Here is a 23,748-nt window from a genome sequence, read left to right on the forward strand (position 1 = left end):
CCCTCCAAAGATGGCCACCACTGCAAAGGAGACAGCCGCTAGAGGTCCTCCTGCCTCAGTGGGACAGACTCTGTGGCGGCGGTCAGGCATCCAGGGTTCTGCCTGCTCCACCCTCGCTACACCCCTGCATGTTTTCATGTCTTTAATATTTGTTTACCATTGAAAAATACAGAATATGTAATGTTATAAATATTTCAAACTGGATTGTGTTAAGTAACATTAAGGTAAGTTACATATGGATACAAGCCTTTGGCATGATTTCCTCTGCATGGTCATTAGGATCTCTAATTCCCCACACTGGACATTCATCTGATTAAGACCATCAAATGACTCCTCCTAGCAGCTGAATGAGAGGGTTGGGGTTAGCGCACACATCCCCTCGCATGCTAGTGAGAGGTTTTGGGATGTGGGGCGGGCGATCAGCATGGAGCCGTTTACCTGATCGCTAGGCTTCGAATATACACAGACTAGCGAACAGGGCTGAATCAGGCTCTAAGTGTATCCAAACATTGAGCTGTGGTCTCTGTGGTTATATTTTGGCCAGATCGCTTAGAGGCCTGTCAGTATGTTTTGCCCATGACTGCGCACACAAGCTTACAGACATATGCCTGGCATACACCAGCCACATTTATGCCTGTTGACAATCCAAGAAGTTTTAAATAATTTCAGCCTGCCAATTGTCTGGTCATATACAGTATCTGCAGCAACATCATGCCATTTTGCCGGGATCACTGTTTCAGTGGCTAGCATTAAGGGTTTTTGCATGCAGGCTAACTACTAGAAGAGACTCCTAGTAGAGACTCCTAGATTAGGGTTTTTGCATGCAGTGTAACTACTAGAAGAGACTCCTAGTAGAGACTCCTAGATTAGAAGAATCCTAAGACATCTTACACTTTGAATCGGCCCAAATCCGATGTGCTTGACCCCTCCGACCAGATGCGCGATCTCATGCCCACTGGGTCGGAGTGGGGAGGTCAGACTAGCTGAACATTAGTTGTTCAGACATTTTTCATAAGGAATTAAAAAAAGAAATGTAAGTCTGTTTCTTTAGCCTGCAGAGAACCTACCCGTGCTTTTTTTAACTAGATTGCATCGGATCTAGTTCAAAACACCCGGTGCTTTAACCCATCACATGCATTTTGAACGAGTTATCGCTCTGTGTATGGGCACCTTAAGTATAGGTATACACAGAAGATAAAATGATCTGCAATAGATAGTATATTGATAAAGTAGTATTGATTTTCAGTATTCAAACCATTTGAATATTAACACAGCACGTTACTATATATTAATATTAACTAAAACATTGACCCCAAAACTTTTTTTTTAATCACTGGGCCCAGATTGTGTTTTAATGGCACCCCTAGCCCTAGGCCAAGCCTTTCTTATTGAAATATTCTGAAAAAATGTAAATGAACTAAATTGATTTCATTCAGATCCGATTGATGTTCTGTACTTTTGCTCCTGTGCAGGACATGTTCTGAGCATGCTCAAACATGTTCTAGGATGTAGCTCGCAATCCAGCATCAGACTGTCAGTGATTGACAGTCTGATGTCATTCCAGGGATAGGGAAGGGGTGGCTGCCATTTAGAGGGAGAGAAGAGGTCAGGAACCTCCATCATTGGATAGGGCTTTCCTGGCCTCTGTGATGGCAAGCCACCTAATGGTGTCGCAGTGATTCGATTCTGCACCCTATTACACAGGTCGGATACCTACAGCAGCAGGAGGTGCCTACTTGTAATAGAACTGTAGCCTCAAAGGAAGAAGCAGTAGCTATTCCTTCCACATCTAAATGGTGCCAAATGTGTTTATATGTCATCATTAAGTACAGTAATGTGGTGAGGAGCACAATTTACTTCTGTTTGTCCACATATGTTTTTGTTAGATCTACAGTGTATAGATAGACAGACAATAGATCTACCCATAAAGAGGGGGCACACTGGCCTCCTTCTCTCTTAAAATGCCCTTGCCACCACTTATTGGGTACATACTGGCATAAATAACAATGGTATGTACCAAGAGATTTGCAAAGTATAGTCCACCTGATGAATGGTGTACTTTGTGATAGAAGGACTTCTGGGTTTAAGACCCGGCAACCCATCTACTCATGTGTAGAGGGACGCAGGATCCTCTTCAGGGGAGTTACGAAAAAAAAGTCCAATGATATCCAAAGATGGTATTACGCACCAGGAACAGGCTTTGGAATGCATCGCATTGCATTTTCAGGTTTTATCTAATTTAAGGTTTAGTACAGCCCACCAATCAAACCTTTTCAGTACCAAATAAATTGAACCTCCTTCTAGCTGATGGGGTACCCAGTATGCAAAAATGTTGCTCAGTGTGAACAGTGGAGTCTGGATCTTTATGAGATGCTCTTTCTCTTACTAGACCACAGTCACCCTAGCGTCCACCTGAACTATGTCCCACACAGCAGCAACATTGTCAATGGTGTAGGGAGAAGCAGGCTGGTCACAGCGCTCCTCCTCTTCCAGAGACTGTCTCCCATGCTGAAATTTGTCAAACCACTCAATTAAAAATTTGGAACAGTTTTTCCTCCACAATCTGACAAAATTCTCCTGCTGTAAAAGACCAATCTTGTAGTCTTAGAAGATCATCACTCTCCAAAGACCTCTGTTGACCCCCTTAACAAGTTTGTAAATGAATTGAACATGCTGTTTACTTCGGTGTGCAGTGCTGCTTATGGACAGTTCTGTGCCTTGACGTTTCACAATGACTTTAGTAAGAGATTACAGTTCACAACCAGATTGTGTCTACTCTACAGTACCTGTGCACTATATATTCAGTTACTTATTGTACACCCGTAGTAATTTGTTAGTTGTCAGGGGCAAACGCAGGATTTTCAGAAGGGGGTTTCCAGAGGGGCGGAGCAAAGCACGGAGATGGAGACTTAGGTGACCCAGTATATGCTTTGATGTCCCGCGGGTGGTAGGGGGTATTATATCAACCGCTCAGCATGTAGGGCCTGGATCAGTAATTTCCACTAATTATCCTTTACTGCACAGATGGTGGGAGATAAGGTGGGAGAAGGGGGCATTGGGCTGAATGAAGGGGTCCTGATACATAACTTCCGGGGTGGTAGAAGATGTTTAATACGCAGAGGAAGGGTGTATAGTGGAGTGGGCTTATTAATCATAATTTTCTGGTGGGAGGACAGCTTGCTTGACTGCAGATATCTCCAGTTCTCGGAAATAGATTTCTTAGATTTTAATGTAATTAAAAACTAGATAATCCCACCTACCAAATGGTATTGGGGACTAGGGGATCAGAGTTCAGGAGGCAGAGCAATCCGCCAATGAGTATATAAAACTACATACCAGGTGTGTGGAGCTGGAGCAGTAATCAGCTGCTGGAAGGCTGATATCTCCGGTTCTGGGAACAGTAGAGACAAGCTTCTAGTGGACTTCAAAGGGGCAGAGTCCCAGCTTTTGGAATATACCCTCGGATAAACTCTATGTCAGACAGAACCTGAAATATCTGACTGGGAAGAGCAATTAAAAGGCTTGGAAGGGGACCACTTCTTTGAAGTCAGATATCTCCGGTTCCCAAGGTCCGATTTTAAAAAAATTTGTACTCATGGAAAGAGGGGACCCTCAGCTTTCAGCCTAGGGCCCTTAGAATCCTGGGGGGGTTTCTGGGTACTCGGAAACCCCCCCTGCGTGCGCTACTGGTTGTAAATAACATTTTGCTGGTCATCTTAACCTGCAGTAATGGTAGAAGAAAAATAGAAAATTTGTGTTAATTGAAATCCTGTGGGACTACAGACCTAAGCATAGAAACACACGTATTGTACTTTTCAGTATTATGGCTGTAACCCAAGCTTCAGATACCTGATTATGTTTTGCACAGCTAGGAGTTAGTATGTGTAGTCAGCATTGAAGAGGTGAAATTCCTCTGCTGTTACAATTTGATATGCATGGCTGCTTCATTCACCCTCTAACCTCTTGCTTTCTCCTAGCTGGACATGCTGCTGTGCTGCTGACTATTTCATTCCATAATGGGGATGTCCACTAAATACACGCCAGCCTCAACAGAGGAGCCCACTCCGAATGGGCTGAATGGTTCCCCTACTGTCTCCCAAGAGTCCATGAAACTAAAGAAGGAAATCTCATTGCTCAATGGGGTGTGTTTGATTGTCGGCAACATGATTGGCTCTGGCATCTTTGTGTCACCCAAGGGAGTCCTGATTTATAGTGCCTCTTATGGACTTTCTCTGGTGATTTGGGCAATTGGAGGAGTGTTTTCCATATTTGGTGCCTTATGTTATGCAGAATTGGGAACAACCATTACCAAGTCAGGGGCAAGCTATGCCTACATCCTGGAGGCCTTCGGTGGCTTTATAGCCTTTATCAGGCTATGGACATCTCTACTCATTATTGAGCCAACCAGCCAAGCTGTCATTGCCATTACCTTCTCCAACTACATGATGCAACCTATCTTCCCATCCTGTGAGTCTCCCTACTCTGCTAACAGACTCCTTGCTGCGGCCTGCATAGGTAAGAACACTCAAAGGGAATTTAGAATTAGAATATACAGTTAGATGAATTGGGTATAATGATTGAGGAAGGCGATCAAATATCTCATAGAATAAGAGTATTTTTATATGATTGTTTAATAACATACAAATATATTCTGTTTGGAAGTTACTTGAGGTCATGGGTTTCATTGCCACCATAACCCTAAATGTGTGGAGTTTGTATATTCTCCCTATTCTTGTGTGAGTTTACTCTGGGTACTCCGGTTTTGTCCCACACTCTAAGAATAGACTGTTAGAATAATTGTCTCTTGACAAAAATTAACCCTAGTGAGTAAGTGTGTGCACAGTATGTACATGGGGAGCTAGATTGGCCAATCTTCTGTCAAATTCTATGTTTCCTTCCGGCGGGCCTTCTAGCTGGCGTAACCCCATAGTATTCTATGGCTCCTTGCCACAGCTTTGCTGTGTCAGGGATCTCACATGTATCCCTCCCAGCATGCCACATGGCTGCCAGTGTCTCTGCGCATGCACTGAGGGACTCCCTGGTTTTACAGATACGGTAGTCCAGGCAGCAGCGGGGATCGCAAAGGGCAGCTCTTTTCAGGAGAGCTGCCCTTCACATTGCAATACATCCCGCCTTCCATCTTATCGCATATGTACTTCGATATGCGGTGAGCATCGCAACAATGGATGGCAAATATACTGCTGCTGTTTGGTATACCTTATGTGAGTGCATGTTTCTACATACTGGGGGTTATTCTGGTTGATTCGTAAAGCTACGAATTTGCAAACCCTTGCGAGTCCACCAAACCCTGCCTTGCGAATGGTGGCCTGGCCGCCACCCATTCGCAAGGGCAATTCCCTCATAAAGCCTGCTAATGCAGGGCTTGACGAATTTAAAAAAAATCTGGGAGCCAGGATGAAAGTGTAGGAGCCAGACAAACTAAAAATAAGGGCAGTGCGCGCCGAAGGCGTGGGAAAAAATTACAACGCAATGCCTATTACACATCACACACCCATTACATGTTATTCCACATGCCGTAATGCCCATTACACATTATGCCACACACCATAGTGCCCATTACACATTCTACAAAAAACTGGCATGCCCATTACACATTAAGCCACACTGTTATGCCCATTACATATAATACCACACGCTGTAATGCTTAGTATATATTATGTCTCATAAGTCACATAAGTGCCGCTTACCTACATGCTCATGCTACGGGTTGCATGCCCTTTGCCAGGGGTTAATATGCCCTTTGCCAGGCGTTAACATGCCCTTTGCCAGGGGTAACAAGCCATTATCCAGGGGTTGCATGCTGGAAGCTGCTGCGATCAACAGGGGAGGGGGGGAGTGTGACCGCGCTACCACTGGCCTGACAGGAGGGGGGAGACGGGATCATCCAGATTCTGCTTCTTCCCTTCCTGCAAAAAACCTGCTCGCCAGGTAGCAGAATCTGGTCACCGTGGCGACCTGGCGCCCGGTATTTGTCGAGCCCTTTGCTAATGGATGTTACACAGGGCCTTATTTTGGTTCATTCTTTCTGACAAAATCCTTCTTAGATGGGCAAAACCATGTGCACTGCAGGTGGGGCAGATGTAACATGTGCAGAGAGAATTAGATTTGGGTGGGGTTTTACTTCAAAGTGAGATCTATATTGCAGTGTAAAAATAAAGCAGTCAGTATTTTCCCTGCACAGAAACAAAATTACTCACCCAAATCTAATTCTCTCTGCACATGGTACATCTGCCCCCCTGCAGTGCACATGGTTTTGTCCATCTAAGAAGGATTTTGTCAGAAAGAATGAACCAAAATAAGGCCCACAGTGACATCCATTCGCAGCCTAGGAGGATCCACTCACATCATCCGATGGTCGGTGAATGATGATGAAGGTGCACGCATATGAGTGTCTCTCACTTACATATGCGTGGACGCTCGGGAGGAAGTGGGTGGGCAGCTGACATCCGGTGATGTCAGCTGGCCGCCCCCGCACCCGCTTCATCGGGTCATTTGCATGAGAAGACTCATGAAATGCTGGGTGTTCCCATATGCAAATGGCCCGAGCCGCCACCCCGCACCCCTCCACGCCCCTCGCCGGCACACTTGGGTGCGTGCTCCCGACGAGCATCCTGTTCACCGTGGGCGCACTGACCTGGTGTCTGCACATGCGCAGAAATGCATCTGCGCATGTACAGGCGCACACTTGCGAATGAAGTGGTCAGAACGAACGGACCTGAATGAGGGCCATTACTCCTTAGAATTCCCATAGATTTTGTCGGGACTAAATGAAAATTGTTGAACATTTTTCTGGTAAGACAAGTTATCGATCATATCGCACAGTAGGGGAAATTTATTAAAGCTTTGAATAATAAAAAGAGGTGATGTTGCCCATATGTAGCACCCAATCAGATTCTGTCTATCATTTTCTATGATGCAATTGAGAAATTATAGACAGACTCTGCTTGGCTGCTATTGGCAATATCACCTCTTTTCATTTTTAGAAGCTTTAGTTAATTTAACAATAGGAACCTATTTTGTGCTTATGATGGTAATTCTCTTGAAAAAATCATGTTGACCTTTTGACTGTTGACCTTGCCTTTGTCAGCCATAAGCTTCTGTCAACCTTTTGGCAGGGTCGACCTAAGGTAAGTCATCCCTTTTTCAGTGTTGACCTAGTCACTGTCGACCATTAGTGGTTGACCTAGTGACTGTCGACCTAGACATTGTCTATCATCTATATAACGAAACCGTATAAGAAATCCCTATATATCCAATCAGATGATATATGTCATCATCACAAAGACCTTCGTGGTGCAGTGGTTCTGTTGTTAATGGCCATCCAATCAGATTCTACAGTATCTATTATTTTGTAGAGGGCCAGATGTATTAGGCTACAAAAGTGATAAAGTGGAGTGATAGACAACCAGTCATCTCCTGTCTGACATTTTTCAAACCCAGCCTGTAACATGACAATTAGGAGCTGATTGGCTGGCTGTTTATCACTCTCCACTTTATCACTTTTTGATACATCTGGCCCAGACAATGCTATATACAAATAAGATGTAGATTCTGGCTGGTTGCTATGGGCAACATCCAAACTATTTTGGTAAATAAACCCCCTTGAGTGCAGAAGAACCTGTCTTTCTATGTAATATGTCATGTTCACCAGAGTTCATGTGTTTAGGACATCTGCTTGACCCATACAGAAGTGAAACTGCATGCTCTTATGTTGTCACTGCTGTACCTACATGTTCTTTTTATTGTCTTTTTACATTTTTGCCTTCATTTGTATTTTCCTGTCTGTCCTTCTTCCCGTATTATCTTTTGAAGTCCCCCCCCTAGTCTATTTCTGACAGGATGTGGGTGGAAAGTGGTGCTGAAAATCTTCTGCTGACAGCAGCAGGACAGCAGGACAGTCCCATGATCAAATTGTACAATACATCCCTCAGTGATGTCACTGGATTTGCCAAATTGCCGTCCACAAATAGAGAAGTCTAGGCAGCACTACAGTTTGTACACAGAGCATGACTAATTCGGGTAGAGGAGGAATTGCAGCTACTAGAGTTTTGCAAAGTGAGGCATCGTGGTCTCATTTTGTAACACAGCTTTAAATAATGCTGCGATAGTTCTAAAAAATAGTAGCACTTAAATCATGTGACATTGAGCCATAGATATTTATGTTGTATTATGCAACAAAATCTAAATGAAGTACAATGTAAACGCCCCCATACACTAATGTGATTTCTCCAAGGGGAGAAGTCACATCTGATCTCCTTAAACGGCTCCAGCAGCTTCCTGGGTGGCAGGATTGCATGCGCTTCTTTTGCATATAATATATCACATGTGAACCCAGCAAGGCTTGCGGGATCCTGCAGGTCTTGTAATCTAGGGTCTTCGATCTGAGGTCGCGATCAGAGGTAAAACAGATACGCCAGGGGCCAGATGGAATAAGCTTAAAAGAGTGATAAAATGGAGAGTGATGAACAACCACGGAGGGAGAAAGTGTCGGGATTTCGGCGATCGGGATTCCAGTGTCGGGATTCTGAACGCCGGGATCCCGACCTCCGGGATTTACACTGCTCAATTTGTGTTACACATACGCATGCATTGCTCGCTCCACTCACCATGCTCAGGCATGTTGCCTCGCACCACCTATGTGCGCAGCACACTTTACTGATCCCAGTCAGAGTCCATCTGAATCATAAAGCATGAAAAGTCCAAAGAGATTAAGAAGAAAAATCAAGGTCGACCTTTTCATGTGTCCACCGTTGCCATGTTGACCTTTTGCTTTTGTCGACCTTTTGTGAACATTGATGTTGTGCATGTGGAACGTTTTCCGATGTTGACTATGATATTGGGGGCATTCGATTGTTTTTCACCAGCATTTAGCTTGCTTTCACCAGGGGTGGCGAGCTGAAATGTGTGAATGCGTGGCTATACCTGACCATACTGAGCGTGATATGTGCAAAAAAAATAGTTTGATTGAATATCGCCCTACAATCCCCCATCTCTTTAGATGGGAGAACAGGCGTGCTATAACAATTGAATACCATCCATAGACTTTTGACCTAGACAGTAGATTTATCAACCGGAACCATAGAGAATGGCACTTTATCTGTGGTATGTGTGTTTTCTAGTGCCATCTATGTTATTACCATCTTGCTATTAGTTCATTTTATTCAGTTCTGTGACCGTAATGATTCTCTCATTTATCCCTTTTGTTCATATCTCTGAATAGGACTTCTCACCTTTGTAAATTGTGCATATGTGAAGTGGGGGACACGGGTCCAGGATGTCTTCACGTATGCCAAAGTCCTGGCTCTGATTGCAGTCATCATCGCTGGAATTGTGAAACTCTGCCAGGGTGAGTAATTAGGGCAGCTGCTAGGAGTGGGAAGGATGTGGCAAAAATAGTGCCAAACTGTCCTGGCATTGCTCCATGCTGATCAATCCTAGCTTTCCTGGTTAGTGCACAGTATGTTGGGGGATTGCACACCGCTCATTAAGCGCCGGTCATTTGCTGCCTAACAAGCAACGTAATGCCGCCCGACTCCCCGCTGTACCACAGCCAACCTCTGCCACCAGCTCCGCCTGCATTCCCTTGGTATCATGCAACTGGATGTGTTGGAGAACATATCTCCTTGTATGCAGCCGTAGAGGAGAGAATGATTTCTTACCCCTTCGGAAATAAAACTCAGTCTAAACTGACTTCTGTTTCCATCGTATTCCGCTGAAGAGGGGATGGGCGCTGATGTCATGGGCCCGCCCCAGTTAGGGATCGGCCCGCCTGTGTTCCCAGGGGAACACCCAGCATTTTCATGTGGGCGCCCATAAAATGCTGGGCGTTCCCCTGCCAGGGGCCGATCCCCGCACCCCTCCCTCTCCGAACGTCTCGGCAACTGTGATAGTAGCCAACAGAGTTAGTACAGCGGCCCTGCACATGCGCAAATGTGTGCATGCGCAGAGCCGCAACGTCAGTTCCCCGCTCAATAATCAGGCCCTATGTGTAGTGCATCAGGAGCAACAAAGCCTCTGAGAGTGGTAAAGTGGAGAGAGATAAATAATCAGCCAATCTGCTCTTAACTACTTTATTACAGGCTGTGCTTAAAATTGACAGTTAGGAGCTGATTGGCTGATGATTTATTTCTCTCTACTATGTCTCTCCCCAAAGCTTACTACGTTAAATCCTTAGTGTTTTATCGGTACTTGTGTATTATCTGGGCGCCCGATGTTGGAATTGCAATTTCCCTTGAAAAGAAAATCGTGTCGCATTGTATGCTATTGTATTGCATGTGATGCGATTTGACGCGATTTTTATATGTACAGGCACCCAGATGCCTGTTTCATATGTGAAATGGCCCCCCAGACCCCATTTTTAATTGTATACCCACCCTGATGACTAAATGCCCCCCATTGTTAACGCCACCCCACTATCAACCACCCGAAGCGTGGCGAGCGGTACACGTCCTCCGACCTTTTCATACCCCCACTATCCACGTCGGTGTGGAGTTGATTTTACATAGTGTGGCGAGCCACCGAGCCCGAAGCGTGTCAAGCGCACGCGTATTATTTCACATGTAATTTGCGTCCTCGCTGCGCTCGCCACGCTTCGGGCTCGGTGGCTCGCTGCGCTCGCCACACTATATAAAATCAACTCCTAGAGTGATAAGGTGCATGCACATTAGTCGATTTTGAGCTCAAAGCAGCTCAAAATCGACTAGTGTGTATGGGTGGGCGTTGAGCGCTGTTTAGCAGGCCGAGTGAACCACTTTCCATAGTCTCCTACTATAGAAAGTGGTTCAACTACTGTGAAATTCGCTGGGTCGGGTTAAAATCGCTTATTGTGTATGCACTAAGCGATTTATTGGCCAGTGATTTTCATTACAATATTTGGCAAAAACACCCAGGGTGACATTCTATCGGATGAGATTTTTAGACTTTTGCGAATTTTTCCGCAAAAACTGCCGAAATCGCATTTTTTTCCATTTTCGCATATTTAATGAGCTCCGAAAATGTGAAAATAATTAGATTTTTGCCAACAAGTTGGACACACTGGAAATGCGATGGCTACTTTTCGCAGCACATCGCATCCAGATGTTTTCACATGGAAAAGTATACAAATCGCATATTTAATGGTATGCGATTTGTATAAAGTGTGACTATAATTCGCCGAAAAATCAGACCAGGTTCTGATGGGCGAATTAGCCAGAAACCTGCACAGATCGCAATGTTCTGTGCAGGTTTCTGGTGAAAAAAAAAAAAATAAACAGATAAAATAAAAAAACGAGCGCGGGGTCCCCCGCCCGAGCATAACCAGCCCCGGGCTCATTGAGCCGGTGCTGGTGACATAAAATCAGGGTCCCCGACAAATAGGGGTCCCCTTGATTTAATGAAACCAGCACCAGGCTCAAGGTCCGGCGCTGGTTCCCAAAATACGGGGGACAAAATGACTAGGGGTCCCCCGTATTTTAAGAACCAGCACCGGACCCAACCAGCAAGCAGGGTAATGCCACAGCCAGGGGACACTTATTATATAAGGTCCCGCGGCCAAAGCATTATCCCCGTGGCTGGTCAGCATGGGCAGGGGTCCTGGGGAAGTGGGGACCCCCCCAATGAAGGGGTCCCCCCCCTCCAGGACTTACCAGCCCATGCTGAAAGTCCGGGGCTGTCCCCGATGCCCCTGGGCGGTGGGCATCGGGCTGATGGATTGTGTAAAAAAAAGAAGATAAACTATTGTTTTCTACTGGCGAACTATGAGTCCCAGCAAGCCTACCCCGCATGCTGGGACTTGGAGAACCACAAGTCCCAGCATGCGGGGCATTAAAGGGCCCGCTGGCACTTGTAGTTCTACAGTACAAAAAATAGTTAAATAAAACACACTGACACCCTGAAAAATAAAAGTTTAATACATACACAGCCCACACACACTGATACTTACCTACCTTGAGCCCGTAGGTCGGTCCCTGGGTCCGGGCTCCGGGGCTCCAGGGCAGAAGAGTCCGGTTCCGGGGCCTTGGTCCTGGTTCCGGGGCTTGTCCTGGGGTTCTGGGGCTGGTCCGGGGTCCAGGATCCGATGAAGTCCACAGGGGTACCTGAGGAAGGAAATCCTACTCACCTGGTCCCCGGCGACGACATCTTTTTTTTATTTGCGCTTTCCTGCAAACGTGCGATTTTCAGACATGAAAATCGCACATTTTCAGGACTAAAGACATCGCACCACCTTGCACCTATTCGCACTATTTGGCCCGTTTTTCGCATCTCATTAAATATGCGAAAAACGGCCCAATCTTGCGATTTGAAAAAGTGCGAAGTGGTGCGATAAAAAAAACGCGCATTTATCTCATCCCATAGAATGTCACCCCCAGTGTGTGTGTGCACCTTTAAGCAGGCAGAGGCATTTGCATTTTAGAGATGTGATTGCAGGATTGCAGGACCTGTTCAGTATCGTGAAAATGCAGGTTGGGTCACTTATGTGATCCTAACTGAATTAGGCCCAAAGTTCATTGACGCTCTGAGCTGTTGTAATGCTATGTTTTAATTGAGTATTAGGGTTTTAAACATTATTTATAATTTCTCACTCAGGTTTATGTATCAATAATCACAGCAATCTTGTATATCTTGGAAAAATCACTGTCCCTTCTATTTATTCAAAAATTCTATAGTGGAAGTACTTTAGATAATGTCTAGCATGACCACTAATGGTCGGCAGAGACAAGGTCGACACCGAAAAAAAGGTAGACATACAGTAGATCGACAAAGCCAAAAGGTCAACATAGGCAAGGTTGACAGTCAAAAGGTCGACGTGAGTTTTTCATGATTTTTTGGTGCCTATGTAATCGTATATGGTGACACGGACACTGTATATATGTACTGCATCTGGGCACAGTGATTGGCTTTGCTCACCATGCTTCGGGCACTACTATATTCCAACTCTATTCCCACTTGGTTAGTAAAGTATGAAAAACTCATGTCGACCATTTAACGGTTGACTTTGCCTATGTCGGCCACAAGCTTGTGTTGACCTAAAGTATGTCTACTCTTTTTAGGTGTTGACTATTAGTGGTTGACCTAGTGACTGTCAACTTAGACTTTGAGGTGTCTTCAATGCGACTGGCGAAGGAGTTAAATGGTGCGGATCGTCAAAAACAAGCGATCCTCACAGTTTAACCCCTGCGCCGGCCACTCAACATATTCAATGTTCCGGGGGAATCCTGGCTGTCAGAGGACTCCCCCAAACAGCGAGGCTCGCGGTTAATGCAGGGAGCCCGCTGCATTTAGCCTAGAGTCTCGCTGTTTTTAGCGGCCGCACACACTGTTTCCCCCTTGCTGTCACAGCTCGCACAAATGATTGAATACTGCCCATTGTCTATCTAGCCACTGACTGCATTCCCATAGGGCCAGACCACAAACTCCATATAATAATAATGGTAACTGCAGTACAAGATCTAATTAGCATTATGTAGGACATTTCTGTGATATCTCCTGTATAAGCCTATTGTTGCAATGCTGAATCACATGATTTTATAAGAAATGGGCTTGATATAGACTTTTTGTGCACATTTGGGTCCAGATACAGAGTTAGGAGCAAAACAAAATTAAAAAGGAGTTAACAAGAAGCAATTTGCCCCTGAGACAAACCATGAACAATGCAATGAGTTTGAATACATTTATATTTTGCTGCGAGGGAAAATACTGGCTGTTCTTGCTTGTAGTGAATAAACACTTTGCAGCTTTGTTTTTGAACTGAATAGTAGACTAAAACTAGGACACTCCTTCCAACAGCAAATCTCGGTGCAACACCTACAGTGCAACATGGTGTTGCCAGGGCGCAATTCATTCTTCTTTTGCACATGTCTTTGGGTGGGGTGCACCAACCTTGTGCGGAACTTCTCTCCAATTACTGCACCAATACTGGGCCTGATTCAGACCAGATTGCCGCTGTGTGAATTTGCAGAGCCCTGCGATCAGATAGTCTAGGCCCAGACAGAGGGTGGGATGCTCTAAACCAGGCATATCCAACCTGCGGCACTCCAGCTGTTGTGAAAATACAAGTCCCATCATGCCTTGCCACTGTTTTGCTGTTAGGGAATGCTAAACTATGGCAAGGCATGCTGGGATGTGTAGTTTCACAACAGCTGGAGTGCCGCAGGTTGGACATACCTGCTCTAAACCAAAAATGCAGTAAAAACGTATGCAGTAAAGCCCCTCCGTCAAGGCAACGCTGCGGATGGTATCGCCTGTGAGATCTAACAATATTTAGACAAATTTTGAAGACCGTAGAAACTATGAGGGGATCATATTTGTGTAGAACACACTGTAATTAAGTTGGGTTTAAACAGAGCATATGAAAGATTAGGTTAGAGGAGAGTGTTGGGTGGAGAGTTCTATAAGTGGGCATCAACAAGTTGTGGAGGTGGAAGTGAAAGATAGTGATTAGATATGTAGCAAACCACAGGCTGGAGGCATCGCTAAAGCTGGTGGAGCGGCAGCGCATCATCGGGAGGTGGGGGAGGAAACTTCGTTTGGAGCTGACAGCCCTGCCTACTCCATAGTGTGAACGGGACCCAGGTTGCTTGACCCGGGATACCTGTTCACACCGCACTAATCAGAGCCGTATTCAACCGTGGTCATGACTGGGGTTGATATCCCGGGTTGCTCGACCCGTGGTGTTGCTTTCACACCGCACCTCCACCCGGATTGGTGACGTAATAACCCAGAAATAACCCAGGTTGAGTTTGTGGTCTGAAATGGGTATTAATAACATCTCTTCTTTCTACTTTTCTAATGTGTTAATCATCCTAAATTGTTCTGTCACCTCACTTTCAAATCAGGTCAGACACAGAATTTTGAAGACGCCTTTGCTGGATCCTCTAATGATGTTGGGCACATTGCTCTGGCTTTGTATTCTGCTCTATTCTCATACTCAGGATGGGACACACTCAACTTTGTCACAGAAGAAATAAAAAACCCAGAAAGGTAATATTCCAACACAGCATCGGAGGGATAGAATCACCCTGTACTTTTCCATAAGCTGAATGTGGGGGTCTCAGGGAAGGAAACTAAAGCCCCATACACATGCATACACCCTTACCAATGCCAGGGGGAAAAGGGAGCGACGGCGGGTGAAGCTCTCTAGTCCAAACATGTTTGAATGAGGAAGGAGGGGGTTGTTAACGATGTGAGAGAGCACGCATCATTAGAGATGGTTCGGTTTTAATCAGATCTCAAAGGGGATCTTATTGGCTCTCCAAAAAACACGTGACAGCTGAAACCCAATCGGAAAAATCTGAAATTGCAATAATTTGGTGTTCAGAACTGAGTAAATCTGAGTAAAACCGAACCCCCACATCTCTATTGTTAACGATATAGAGTGTACACAGGTGCAGACTGAGACACCTCCCAAAATGGTTGCAAAAGACCTATGTTTTTACCACCACACCGTTATCTGCTCCAAACACTCCCTGACTGTTAATCACTTTGCAAATAAATCCTCTTTGCGAATGCCATCACAAGACCATTGCAGCACATGTGCATTCAGCTGATGTATTGGGTTTGCAACCAACTGTAAATCAGGCCCATGGTTAATAATACTAATAAAAATACTTCCCATCAATTAACCACATTACATCATCAATATCAAATGGAGAATTTGTAAGGTGATGCAAGGCATAATCAGTTGGAGGTTTGGAGGGAAAACAAAAATGATGTCATGTTTCCTTGATGACATGTGACTCTTCTTTCCATATTGTTTTTACTTTGCAGAAACCTGCCTCTGGCCATTGGGATATCCATGCCAATTGTGACTGTAATTTACTTACTCACCAATGTAGCCTATTACACAGTGCTGGACATGCGTGCCATTCTGGGAAGCAATGCTGTTGCAGTGGTAAATAGACATTAATGTGATATAAATGCATTGGTAAATAGACATTTTTATGTTTCTGGTTTGGAGCATGTATGGTTGATGAAATTAAATGTTTTCACTCCTCCCACCTTACTGATATGCAAATGAAATTATTTTTCCCAAGTCTGCTTCCATGGGGAAGTCTCTATACGGAACTTAACTAAGAGGAAATATTTCTCTTTTCACAACCCACAGGTCACATGATATTTGTCTATGGCTGAGTAATTCTATTCTGTCAACGTTAATAATTAATGGTGATTTGTAAATTGAGTCTTCAGTAGACATATATTATATAATTAACAATAGTGTGGCCAATCCCAGGATCAGGATCAGTGGGATCCCGGGATTTGGCTCCAAAATTGACATTTCCAATCCCAGGATTTTGGCATTAGACTGCGCATGTACAGTCTAATGTCGGGCAGTGTCTGAGCACCCAGTTAGGTGCTGTTTAATGGTTCCCGACCCCGGCATGTGGCTCTGTGGTCAGAGGCCACACTGCACAGTCCGTACCCGTCCGTTCTGTAGCCCCCCACCTGCTTCCTCCCTGCGGCCCCGGGTACTGCTCACCTATGTAGGTAAATGTGCGGGGCGGCCTGTGGGGGGACAACATTTTTTCTTATTAGGGAGGACAATCCCAGGATCCCGAGATTAAAAAAAATGCACCAGGATTGGCAACCCTAATTAACAGGACAAAACTTAAGCTTGTTATAGATATGGTTTTCAGTAACAGGGTTCCGTGTCTTCATGCATTTGGTCAGTCTAGAACTGGTTTGCTCTTCTCCACAGACTTTTGCTGATCAGATATTTGGAATATTTAACTGGACGATCCCCTTGGCTGTGGCCTTGTCGTGCTTTGGAGGCCTAAATGCATCAATCCTGGCTGCATCCAGGTAATAACACCAACCCCTGATGTCACATTCACTTACCAGACACAATGGGGGGAATTTACTAAGATGTGAGTTGTATTTCACATGGGATGTTGCTATGGGCAACCAATCAGATACTATCTATTATCTTCTAGAATGTACTAAAAAAATGAGAAGTCATTTCTGATTGGTTGCCCATAGCAACATCCCATGTGAAATACAACTCACATCTCACATCACAAATTTCCCCCAATGTCACGTGACAATTAAATAGTCCCCTGAAATTGATCTGAGAAACACAAATACCTAGGAATCACAGTAATGTCATCCTAATGTGCAGAATTGCTGGAAACTTGGAAAATACTAGTTTTTGGTGAGATATGTTAAACTCTGAACTGAAGGACATTTATAGTTACAGTATACAGTAGGGTACCTGATTCAGAATTAGCCAGAAACTTGTGTATTCACAATGTGCCTCATTCAGGTGTGGGTGAATTTGCTATTGCTTCTGCTTACAGCAGTGATGGCACTAATATAGTACCATAGATGCGTCATACCTCCCACATTACTGTTCCAGGCTGTGCCCTAGTATGCAGCATTGGGTCTTTCATGGCACCATTGGTTGGCTGTTGACCCATGGAGTCGTGCAAGCCAGCCGCTGCTACCTAGAAGATTGGAAATTTCCATCCTCTTATGGAGATCCTGGCCTCTTCCCTCTTATGTATTAGTGGTGCCATGGCCACACTCGCCTTGCCCACAAATGTCAATCCCTGGTACCCTGATGTTGAGCGGTGTTCGGTGTTGCAGGACCCGTTCGTACATGCACAGAATGGGTCCTGCACATGCCAAAGTACTGCTAATCGGTACTCTGCTGCATGTAACAATACTCCGACTGCATATGAATTATCCCCATATGCTGAGTTGTATGCATCTTGCTGCTTACTACTACTAATCATCATCATTATCAGTGTGCATCAGTACCAGTATTTTGCTACCCCATACTAGGCCCAAAATATAATCCATCAAAAATCCGTATTTATGTTTCTATGTCACTTCATTTTGCCTAAGTGAGGGCTCCCAGTTATAGACCAGCTGCGCCTCTATGTCAGCAGATGCGATGAAAACGCTTGTGAATCTACATTGTCATACATGCATACTCTCGACTTTGGTGCATGCTCAGTGCAAATAACCCCAGAAAATACAATCTTCAGACAGGTGTATGTTTAACGTGGCATTAGGCTCCTATTGCATATATTCACTACGCTATTGAGAGAGATAAAGTGGAAAGAGATTTTTACTATAGCTCCTAAAATGAAAAGAGGTAATATTTCCCATAGCTACCAATCAGATTCTATCTATCATAGTGTAGGATGCAATAGAGAAATGATACAGGCAGCATCACCTATTTGCATTTTTCAAAGTTTTAGTAAATTTAACCCAAAAGGAGGTATTCAGTCTTGGATTCTGACTGTCGGAACGTCCTACCAGTCGGAATCCTGACTCGTTTTTGTTCCGGCTTGAAAGAGACTCGACAGTCGGAATTCTTTATTCTGTCTGTAGAGTGGCAAAAAAGGGGCAAATCAACGAAAACAGCCGCGGATTGTCAAGAAACAACCATGAATTCGGCAATCCACAACCGTTTCCGACAGAATAGGTATGAATTGTTTTAACGATGGATCTGTTTTGTCGAAATCCACCTACAATGCTGTCAGAAATGGCACTTAACATTGAATACCCCCCTCAGTCTCTAGTGAGGTTTGGAAGAAAACATTTCACTTCTAAAATGAATATAATTATATGTCACTTGTCTGTTACCAATGGTTCTTCCTAAAAAGAAAATATATATACATATTTTTTTTTATCTTAAATTTTAGGCTCTTCTTTGTGGGATCTCGAGAGGGACATCTTCCTGATTCTCTCAGTATGATCCATGTAGAGAGATTCACCCCTATTCCAGCTCTTCTGTTTAATGTAAGTATGTGCCAATGTTCAATCCCTCAGTTAGTCACTCACATGTATGGAACATCTTATTTTAAAGATGCTCCATAATGCTGAAATGCAGAACAGTAAGTTCACAAAGTGATTTGAAAGAATGAACTAACTATGATCATGCTGATTAATGGAAGCTATTAATAAGATGTTGTCATGCAGGGATAAGCAAGAAAAGGAAGTAGGGATAGATCTGCACATGACAGAAGGAGAAGTGCAGCTATAGGGCCTTATGAAGGGTTTCACACTTTAAAGGAACAGCTCACTATTACTTTTCTGACATTTAAGACAGTTTAGAGATGATCGTGGAGGTCTTTTTAAGTGGTTTGTTCTGACACATGAATGAATGTGCTTCTGCAAAGAATTTTCTAATGTCAGTACATATTGGGCTAGTGCTGCATCAGAAGTGCAGGAAACATGTCTCAAGCATAGGAACAGTTTAGACTGGTTTCATCTGCGAAGGGGAACAAAAATCATTTGATGTTCAGCTGTTGACCTATCGACCGAATACCTATTGAGCATCAGCCCTCGTTCTCCATGACCATTGGCTGGCTTCCTCAACTGCCAATCAAAATACACAAAATATATGCACATTAGTCCATTAAGCATTTTTCCCACTATATTTTCGTCTTCATTAATGTATCAGATAATTAGTGAGGTGAGGGGAAACTGGGACTATCATTTTAAATGTAATAATAACTGTAAACTATTATGGTGTAATGTTCTTTTTCAAAATGCTTCATTATCCAAGTTTATAGATACGCCCATCGCAGGATACTTGCAGCACTCTGTAACCACACATTGAGTTACAACCTGCTGCGGAGCTGTTATATAGATTTGATGCCAGATAGTAGAAGTACAAATCTGTGTAAATGCTGATCTGTCAGCATTTTTCTTTAGCTTTATCGCAGCCAAATATTGAATGTTAGAAAAGTTGCTGAACATATTACTGATAAAAACTATATGTACATGGAAGGGTGTTGCAGAGCTTTACTATAAAACTGCCACTAGACAGTGACGGTATTAATGACTAATTCTGTCTGTCTATCAGCATTTTGACAATACTGTATTACGGCCGTACAATATATGCTGAAAAACTGTTGAAACATAGTTTATATATATATATATATGATACTGTTGCAAATTGTCACAGAATTTTGGCATAAATTTGCTGCTAGACAGTAATTGTATTGATACTTATAATTGTTCATCCACCAACATTCTGTTACAATTTATTACTGCCACTTAGTAAATGTCTAAACTGCTGAACATCATTGGCATATAGACTATATGTGTATGCTTTTGTTGCATGTGCACTTCTTGTATATTACTTCTCTGTTGGGCTGCAATAGATTGAATGTGATATTTTTACTCTGAGCGTACATTTTTTATGAATCTGCTGCCAGACTTTCAGATCCATCTGCTTGTGTCTGAAATTTTACCTCAGCCTTTTCTTTCCCTAACTCCTGCTTTTACCTTTTTCGTTCCTTTTCCCCCCCTCCCAAACCTCCCCTTTTTTTCTTCATCTAGATTTTCCTTCAACGTGCAAAGAGAGACTTCCTGGTGGCGAATTTCAGCCCTGCAATGCTTTAGTATCAGGACTGACCTAACGCCACTTACAGGAGTGTCCTCTTTTCACCTGCTAGTTTTTCCATCAGTGCATCTAACTCTTCTCTCACCCCCCTTCCGCTCATTTCCATGAAGAAGGTGGGCAGCAGAAAGATTAGATTCTAACTCACTGTACTGCGCTTTTCCCAATCTTGAAAGGATACCTGCGCCAGTTATCAGACTATGATAGTCTTTACAACATACGGCCAACCATCATCTAGGGGTATACTATATGTGATATATTCTCAATATAATAATTTTCAAATATCTATAGATAAATCACATACTCTGGATCTGTCATCAGCTGACCTATTATAGGTTCCAAAAAATTTGCATAATTTATGCTATATGTTTACTCAAAACAACACCACCAATTGCCACTGGTTTAGACAAGATTATATGAGAAAATATATCAGTGGCCATTCTTTTCTTTTTTGTTCACATGAAAATATGCTAAATATTTATCTACAGGTTAACTCTATATGGCTAATTTTGCCTCACATGATCTAATAAGAGTTATCATTATTTTAGATATATTGGAATTAAAAGTTAAGTTTTAACTCATTCATAATACATCATTCTCAAAAAATTAAAAGTGTGCCTCCAACAAGAATCCCTGTCTGAGAACGGTTGCCCACTCCTTGTGGACTACCGTCTCTCTTCTTTCTAAGTATACTTGCAGCACTCCACAAATCAGGGATTTCTTCCACTATTTCATGCTTTAAGTACCTACATCTGTAAATCCGAATCTATTTTTATTCCTTTGGTGCATATACCTTAATAGTTTCCAGTTGCAATAGACACCCATAAACAGAGGACAGGGTCATTGTGAAACAGCCTGCAAATGGCGATTCCTGAAAGTAGCTGTGCATCCATCGTCTTGTGATTCCACTTGGAAAACAAACCAACATTCCTTGTGTTTTAAATACTTACCGTACATTCTGTCTTTTTTTCTGCCTATAGGGTGCAATGGCTCTAGTGTACCTCTGTGTTGAAGATATCTTCCAGCTCATTAATTATTACAGCTTCAGCTATTGGCTGTTTGTAGGCCTATCTATTGCTGGCCAACTTTATTTGCGCTGGAAGGAGCCAGACAGACTACGACCTCTGAAGGTTAGTGTCATGTATTGTTAACTCTTCTACATGTTTTCAGACATTCATTTGGTCATCGCCTCATTGTTCCGGGTATGGAATGTATGGTCGACCTAAAGATGGTCGACACCACTAGGTTGGCATACTGCAAGGTCGACAGGGTTCTAGGTCGACATGGCACAAGGTCAACAGGTCTTTAAGTCGACATGGTCTAGGTCGACAGTCAAAAGGTTGACATGGGGTTTTTCAGTTTTTTTACCCTAATGTCAACACAGTCGACATGGACACAGTTTTAAGCACACCCTGTCCCCTCGCATTGGCTCGCTGCGCTCATTACACTATTTTATTCTCCCACCACGCACTAGTGGATGGTATGGCATGAAATACCGCCTGTCAGCACGTCGGCTCAAAAAAAGTGAAAAACCCCATGTCAAGCTTTTGACTTTCGACCTAGACCCCTGTCGACCTAGTGGTGTCAACCTAATGACTGTCGACCACCTTTAGGTCGACCAACCGACCGTATCCCATTGGTCCTATGATCTTTTACCAATTTCCCTGTACTTGAGGCGATGGCTGTGTGCTTAGTGTCTGTATGTGGTTATTATTCCACTCTCTGCTTTCTTGTGACTATTACAGCTCAACCTGGTGTTCCCGGTGACCTTCTGTATCTGCACTGTGTTCCTAGTGGCCGTGCCGCTGTACAGTGACTTGATCAACTCTCTGATCGGCGTGGCGATAGCGCTATCTGGGGTTCCTGTTTATTTCCTTATTGTACGTGTTCCAGAGGAAAAGAAGCCACACTGGCTACGCAGGGTCGCAGGTATGACAAATACATTGGAAATGAAATGCTACAGAAAGATGCTTTAATAAAGATGGTTTCTTAGCATATGTCTTCTGTTTCAGCTGCTGTTACCCGTTATACTCAGATATTATGCTTCTCTGTCATCACTGAGATGGATTTAAAGGAGGAAGACAAACTTACAACAAAGTCTGACTGAGAGATATGATCACTCCCTTAAAGCTGCTGGAACCTTATGAACCTCTTCCAACAAATAATTTATTTCTTACACTGGATGGACATCACTTGGTCACTAAAGGCTGCAATGTAGGGTAGCTGCAGGGCAGTGCTCTGACATGTGGCTGGGCCATTTCTCCCTGGCAGGGGAAATCTTCATAATTGTTCCCACCAGAAAACTGTTTATGCTGAAGTAGGATGTTAGCCCTACAGCCCCCGGAGTGCTGGCCCATGCAAGTCAAGGTTGAAGAAGCAATTATACGTGTGAGTCTGCTGCATCACTGTATGGACCAACCAGGAGACCAGAGACCTCCATAGCCTTAGAGTGCCTTACATGACTGACAATGTTATTTGAACATTTTGCACTGCTGGAAAGTTATAGTAGGCCCTATCATTTGTATTATAATAATAATAATACTGTAATAATAAAAACCTTAAACCCAAGTAATCTCTAAATACAGTTGTTTTGAAATATGGGATTAGCACTAACTTGTATGTTTCCAGGTTTATAACTGATTGCATACCTCCCGACATGACCCAGAGCATTTTGTTCCTCCCGGAATGGGTTATGTTGGGAGGTATGGATTGTGATATTCAAGTTCCTAATGCCTGCTAAGGGAGCCATTACACGCCATGGACCTAATTCAGCAATTGAGCTATTCTAGGCAGCCTGCACATGCACTGCGCATATGTAAAGGTGCCTTTGTGCTCGCAGTAAGGATTGATTGACAAGAAGTGACCATTTGTGGGAAGTAATAGGGAGTGGCAGCAATAATGCAGGCCGTTTTTTTGGCGTGTATATGACGTCGGCAATGGCTGCTGCATCCAGTCTGCGTAGAAATAGACCTACTCCAGCAGTCGCTGTTTCCCTTTATTGCGTATAGGATGCAAATGTGTATGTAACTGTGAATGAGTTTTGATAACTCCGGTGGGTGTCTCTTGTTATCCCTGGATGGCAGCTTCACTTGCAAACAACAGCAGCTACGTAGCCTAGAAAATAGCTATTGCATTAGTGTACAACTCTGAATCCGGACCTACTGTATGATTTAAAAAAATGGCCTGATATTGCAGCATGTATGGTTCTAAAAATGACATCTCAAAATAAAACATTGTGAAAACATTGGCCCATTTCTAGTTTCATCATAGATATATTGTAAGAAGCTATGGTTTAGGTTGGTTAGTGAGCTGCTACGATTTTGATTGGTTTGTTCAGATTGGTCATTTATTGCATTGTGTGTTGCTTGAATACACTGAACAAAAATGGAGACTAG

The 23,748-nt window shown here is 43.6% G+C and overlaps 1 protein-coding gene across 1 annotated transcript in view; it reads left to right on the plus strand.

Moving 5' to 3' along the window:
- Positions 1-23,748, plus strand: part of SLC7A7 (solute carrier family 7 member 7) — a 29,470-nt gene extending 5,722 nt beyond the window's left edge. The window contains exons 2-10 of the mRNA XM_083189284.1: positions 3,978-4,515; positions 9,242-9,367; positions 14,835-14,979; positions 15,766-15,889; positions 16,694-16,797; positions 18,648-18,744; positions 21,334-21,483; positions 22,099-22,282; positions 22,366-23,748. Of these exons, the coding sequence (XP_083045410.1) occupies positions 4,017-4,515; positions 9,242-9,367; positions 14,835-14,979; positions 15,766-15,889; positions 16,694-16,797; positions 18,648-18,744; positions 21,334-21,483; positions 22,099-22,282; positions 22,366-22,460 (1,524 nt within the window). The 5' untranslated portion in view covers positions 3,978-4,016 and the 3' untranslated portion in view covers positions 22,461-23,748. The remainder of the gene's footprint in view (positions 1-3,977; positions 4,516-9,241; positions 9,368-14,834; positions 14,980-15,765; positions 15,890-16,693; positions 16,798-18,647; positions 18,745-21,333; positions 21,484-22,098; positions 22,283-22,365) is intronic.

Source organism: Crinia signifera, chromosome 1 (assembly GCF_055691185.1).
Source record: "Crinia signifera chromosome 1, ASM5569118v1, whole genome shotgun sequence".
NCBI classification, from domain to species: Eukaryota; Metazoa; Chordata; class Amphibia; order Anura; family Myobatrachidae; genus Crinia; species Crinia signifera.